The following is a 6,303-nucleotide window of genomic DNA, read 5'->3' as shown; positions in this document are numbered from 1 at the left end:
AGATAAGAACTCTCATCCACTGCTGGTGGATGTGTAAACTGAAGAACCATTTGGCGTCTCTAATACAACTGAACATGTGCGTGTAGCCTAGCAATTCCCCATCTAGGAAGAGTCATTGAGAAATTCTCACATATGTGCAAAGGACACATGTACACGCATGTTCATATTAGCATTGCCCCAAATGCTGGCAGCAGCTTAAATATTCATCAATAGAGGAATGAATAAACAAGGCACATTTATATGCATAGATCTACAATATAGCAAGTAAAATGAATGAACTGATCTATATTTATCAACATGGAGAGAAAAAATAAAAACAAACCATGAAGAAAAAAAAAAAGTCAGAATATGTACAGTCTAACACCACACATATTAAAAATCAAATAAAACAATATTCTGTATTTTTATGAGTTTATAAACAGTAAAAGTGTAAAACCTATGTTGGAAAGTTACCTACTAAATTCATGATAGTGTTTGCCTTTGGAGAAAAAGGTGAAGAATGGTTTTGGCAGGGGTGGGTGGTACAAAGGGATTTGAGTTTTATCAGAAATCTTGAATTTCTTCAATTAGAAAAAATAAAAAGACCTGCAGCAGACCTGACAAAATGTTAATAGTCATCAATAGTATCATTAGGGACTTGGATGCCTGTGATGTCTCTGTGTTTTTAAATATCTTTATATTTTTTTCCAAATAATCAAACTAAAAGAAAAGCAGCTAGTAAAGAATGCTTTGATAGAAATTTCACCTGTGTAGATAAATAGAATTAATTGTCTAAAATTTAGAGGAAGGAACCTTATAATAATTACCTGTTTTAGACTGGAATGTCCATAAAAATAATATAGCTGATAATATTAATAAAACTACTGAAATGCAAAAAGCAGATTCTATAGGTATCAACATGGATAGTTCTCAAAATCATATTGAGGAGAAACTTGTAAGTTGCAAAATGACGTGTACACTAGTGTAGCATTTATAAAGAAAATTTAAAATGCATAAGCATGGGTATATATATTTACATATAAATCTATAAGCAATTAGGTCATAAAGGTATAATAATAAATGCTGAAAGAATACACTCTTTATAATATTGATTACCTAGGGAAGTAAGGAGGGAGAAAGTTGAATTAGGGAGGCAAATAAAGTGACATTTAGCTCTAGCTGCAGTCTTTAATATAAATTAAAAAAAAAACCTGAAGCAAATATGACAAATATTTTACATTTGATTATTCTAGGAAATAAATACTCAAATGTATGTTATTCTGGATGTACATGCATCTTTAATTTCCAAAATAAAAAGTACTGAAGAATTACAAACAAAATGCACATAATTCAACACTATATAAGTAAAGCTTATGTATGTCAAAAACGGTGCTATTACTATTTTTAGAAATCATCCTGTTTGCTTCCCTATATGTTTTTAATTCTTCAAAAATCAAAGGAGGAAAAAAAGCAAGGAAGAAATGCAAAAGAAAAAAACAAACAAACAAACAAAAAACAACAAACCCAACAGATACCTGATCACATAAAAAGAAAACCCTCCACAATCACAATGAGCGGTTCTACACCATGTGCTGCGTTTTCTTATTTTAAATTTTTGTCAAAAGAAAAAATAAAAGATGTTGCCTAATTGGAAACGTGACTTTCTATTATTAAAATTGTGGGAGTCCATTTTAATGTGTTTATCTCGCTGCTAGTCTATAATTTATATTTCAGCGTGGAAATTTGTTTGTATGCCTGTGACAGGTTAATGCAGTTTAAACATGCATTTTCCTTTCGTTGGTTGAATAGTTAAATCGTTACTCAAAGGATTTTAAGTTTCAATTTCAACCATGAGAGGATTCTTTGCCTTTTCAAGGTTAGAAATGTTTCTGGTTCAAAATGCTATTAATTAATGGCTACGTAGTGGGTCGATCTGGGGGACTGGTACCGACTCCGGATTAACGGCGGGACTGTTCCACGAGAAAACTTTTCTGGATGCGGACCTGGGGAGACTTTACATTCGGGCTGACAGCGGTGGACAGAAATGCGATGTAATTCCAGCCCGCTCACCTAGCAATCGCAGTCATGAACCGAAAGGCACATCAGGTATTAGCAGTTCTTTTTCCTTAAAAAAAAGTTTCTCGGACTCCGCCGGACACCGCGCTGGCGGAGGACCAGCGGGCGCGGGGGGGGCGACGCCGGCAGGCTGCCCAGAAGTTACGATCGGGGAGTTTTCTCTTTATGAAAATTACCTGGCTCACCAGCAGAGGCAAGAGAGCGAAGACAAGATAATTTCTCAGGCTGTTAAAAATGACTTAGCCCGGTGGGCCCCGCGTTCCGAGGGGGTGTCCTGCGGGCCGGGGCGGGTCCCGCCGCCCCCGCGGGCTCCGGTGCGTCAGGGGCGCGTCAGGCGGGGCGGGCTCCGCGCGGGCGGCGGCGGCGGCGGCGGGCGGCGGGCGGCGGGCGGCGCGCACCGGGCCTCCTGCTTCTCGCTCCGAGGCTGCGGGACGGACGCTCCCGAGAACTCTCCCGCCCGCGGCCGGCCGCGCTCGGACGGCGCTCGCCGGCGGCCCGGCGGTGCCAGCATGTCCGCCGCCGTGGCGTGCCTGGACTACTTCGCCGCCGAGTGCTTGGTGTCCATGTCCGCGGGCGCCGTGGTTCACCGCCGCCCGCCGGACCCCGAGGGCGCGGGCGGAGCCGCCGGCTCGGAGGTGGGTGCGGCGCCGCCGGAGTCCGCTCTGCCGGGTCCGGGGCCACCGGGACCCGCGTCGGTCCCCCCGCTCCCCCAGGTCCCCGCCCCCAGCCCCGGCGCGGGCGGCGCCGCGCCCCACCTGCTGGCTGCAAGCGTCTTGGCTGACTTGCGCGGCGGCTCCGGGGAGGGCTTCGGGGAGAACTCGGGGGAAGCTCCGCGCGCCTCGCCCGGCTCCTCCGGCCCGACCCCGTGCTCAGAGCCGGCCCCGACCGCCAGCGCGGCGCAGATCTCCGGACCCGCGCACTCCGCCGGCGCGCTCGAGGTCCCCGGAGCGCCCGCCGTCCCCGGAGCGCCTGCGGTCCCCGGGGCGGGCCCCGGCGCGGCCCCAGGGGCCTGCCCCGCCCCCGCCACAGGTCCAGTCCCCCGTCGGAGGCCGGTTACACCTGCTGCCAAGCGCCACCGTTGCCCCTTTCCGGGCTGCAACAAAGCCTATTACAAGTCGTCGCATCTGAAGTCCCACCAGCGCACCCACACGGGCGAGCGCCCTTTCTCCTGCGACTGGCTCGACTGCGACAAGAAGTTCACGCGCTCCGACGAGCTGGCCCGCCACTACAGGACGCACACGGGCGAGAAGCGCTTCTCCTGCCCCCTCTGCCCCAAGCAGTTCTCCCGGAGCGACCATCTGACCAAGCACGCTCGTCGCCACCCAGCCTATCATCCCGACATGATCGAGTACCGCGGGCGCCGTCGCACTCCCCGCGTCGACTCGCAACCCACCAGCCTGGTGGACAGCTCCGGCTCCGTCCCTGGCCAGGCGCCCAGCTTCACCACCTGCCTGTCAGACGGTCATTGCTGTTAGTCGTCCCCGCAAGGACGATCCCCAGGCCGTTGTCCCTGCCTTTTCTTTGCCCATCCCTCTTTTCCCGGAGTCATTAGACCAAGGCACAGACTGGTTCCTCCGCTTCGAGGGTTGGTCCGGGCAGGCACGTTGGACCCTGGGGAGGGACTGGGGGCCCGAAAATAGCAGGAATTCTTACAACACGTGTACCAACCTAAAAGGGAGGGTTGCCTCAGGACAGCCCCCTGGAACTGGTGAGGAGGGATGAACCCCGGTGCTCTCTCCAGAGTCCTGAAGAGTCTCCCTTCCATGGAACCAGAGATGTAAAACTGGAATTCTCAGGTGCTTGAGGAGCCCCCAGTCTCAAAGGACTCTGGTGTCTTACCCACCCACGAGGGGAGGACCTTGGAGAGGGTGTCAGGGGTGGCAGTCTTGGAAATGTCCAGGACTGGGATGGTGAGAGGCCTTTGGAAACAGAAATGATTTCTATTTCTGTAAATAGCAATGTTTACTAATTTATTTTTAGTATCTTTTAAACAGGGATCCCAGGTTGATGGGAGGTTGATGTCCTCCACTCCCCTAATTGCCCCAGCTACCTCTGCTAGGAGAGGCCATGTAAGAGTCCATGTGAATGTATGGCTGGGAGATGCTTCTTGGTGTCTGGGGAGTGGTGCGAGTCTGTTTGCAGGTCCTGTTGCATGGTTTGGACCCTGCACTTGCGTCATAGCCTTTCTTCCCATTTGGATTCCTACTTGGGGAGGGTAACTTCCTGGCTCACTCTCACAGTGAGACTGGTTTCAAAATTTGGAAACAACCATAGAAGCAACAGAAATGAAAGAGTGATCCAGGCTAGTTCCCCTTTCACCCTCTAGTGACTTTGGGTGAAATAGGTCCACAACAAGACCTTTCAGGACCATTGTTAACATTCAGGGAAATAGGGGCATGTGGTTCCAGCTGCCCAGTCCAAGTAATCTCAGGTGTGGTAGATTCTGTTCGTTTCTTAGTGGCTAGTGAGGGGGGGGTTTATTTCCCTTGGGAACTGTGCATTTTTGTTTTTGCAGCAAGTGAGTTGATGGTTTGGGGAAGGGAAGATGAGAGTGGCTTTCTCCAAAGATCTGGCTGCCTTGGATTTGGGGAAGGAACAGCAAAGTGAAAATTATTATCAAATAGTAGGACCCTTCTCCCTTGACCTTGAAGTCCCTCCAAGTTACACCCTCAGGACCCCTCTGCCCCAATGCAGGAATCAAGCATCAGCAGTATTTATTCTTCCTATATGTGTCTGCTGCAATGAATGAAGTTGTTGGCCACTCTGCTTATATATGTGTGAATGTGTATACATGTGACCTTTTTACTAGAGATGGGGCTGAAAGGAATTTCCTGCTCTGGTAAGGCTCCTGCAGCCCCCCTCCTGAATGTCTTGTAATAGTCCATCAATCCCATTTGTGGAGGGTGCCATAATCTCAAAGGACCATAACAGGCATCTAGGTAGACAAACTGCTTTCCCCTGTTTTGCAGATGAAGACACCAAAGCCAGGATAAGTTCAAAGTCTCATGCTGAGTTGCTGGCAAAAGCCAGGACTAGAACTTAGGTATCTGGCTTTCTAAGTGATTCTTTCCCTCAGGCTTGGTTACCTCACCTCCTCTCTGGGCCCTTAGCCAAAGGACACCACTCTCCCTTCCTGCCATCAGTATTCCCTTCCTCCCTCCCTAATTCCTATCACTTCTAAATTCCTTCAGATGTCTAGTCCCTGCTGAATATTTTGCCTGTTGTGTTTAACCCCAAAGCCCTTTTCTTAGCAGGTTGAGTCCATTTCCTCCTTCCACATCATATGAACCTAAAATGGGAATTACTGTTTGGCATTTGGGGAGAGACTTTATTTTTTTGACCTGGTAGATTAATTTTCAGTGCCAATTCTGTTCTTTCGCTGGTCCTGGGCATTCTATTTTCCTCGAGGGAGTGAGTGATACAGACTTGACATTGGGACTCTACTAGGTGCTCTTGCACTGAGGGAGAGGTCCTTAAGAAGGACCCAAAGGGTATGCCCTGTGACTTTGAAGGGGTCAATGTTTCCTGATGCAGACTAAGTGGGGTGGGTGGGGCTCTTTTTTGGGTTACATATGGGAAGAGGAGGCCCCCAATTGTGCAGGTGGACCTTGGTGGTGGGAAGAGTCCTCCTTTTGCTCTGTTTGTCTCTTCAGCTGGAGCTGGATAGGAAGGGCCCTCTGAGCCCTCTTGAGGATTGTCTCCTTCAGTAGAAGATCTGCCATTGGGTAGATGAACAGCGAAGCTAACAGGACAGCGACTCCCACTGACTCTTCTGGAATTGGGCTTAAGAATGCTTGGCTTTTCCAACTACCCTTTGATAAATAGCTTTTGATTTTCAAGCTCCCAAGCAGTGTCCTTATTTGGGTTCTTCGACCTGGGGGACTTTTGTCTGGGGATGGTCTCTGACAATCTAAGTGTGGTATGTCTTGCAATGACTCCTCCTAGGGCTTGGGACAGTGGGAAGGGGGACACTCAAAACACTTAGAGTAGCCAGATAATGGAAGCAAGAATTATAGGCTAATCTTTCTTAGTCTTGGTATCGTTGTTACCCTTTCATTCCAGTAGCCAGACAGCTCTTGAGAAACAATTTTTAGTGAAATGTCTTGGAAGGGGCTTCCTGGCTTTATTGGTGTATCTTTTGCTAAGCTGTTTTTTTGTTAAACAGATGGAGCTCAATTAGTGAATGAGTCTGGGGATTGGTTGGGGTCAGCCTGAACCTCTGGGCCCTTCCCCACCCCTGTCATCCTG

General features: G+C 48.8%; 1 protein-coding gene across 1 annotated transcript; it reads left to right on the top strand.

Moving 5' to 3' along the window:
• Positions 1-2,564: 2,564 nt before the first annotated feature.
• Positions 2,565-5,832, top strand: KLF14 (KLF transcription factor 14). Its single transcript, XM_072784770.1, has one exon. The coding sequence runs from the start codon at positions 2,565-2,567 to the stop codon at positions 3,528-3,530; it is 966 nt and encodes a 321-aa protein (XP_072640871.1). The 3' UTR covers positions 3,531-5,832.
• The last annotated feature ends 471 nt before the right edge of the window (positions 5,833-6,303 follow it).

This window comes from Canis lupus, chromosome 18 (assembly GCF_048164855.1).
Source record: "Canis lupus baileyi chromosome 18, mCanLup2.hap1, whole genome shotgun sequence".
Classification (NCBI taxonomy): domain Eukaryota; kingdom Metazoa; phylum Chordata; class Mammalia; order Carnivora; family Canidae; genus Canis; species Canis lupus.
Note: the sequence above shows the minus strand (reverse complement) of the source record. Positions and strands in the feature narration are given on the sequence as shown.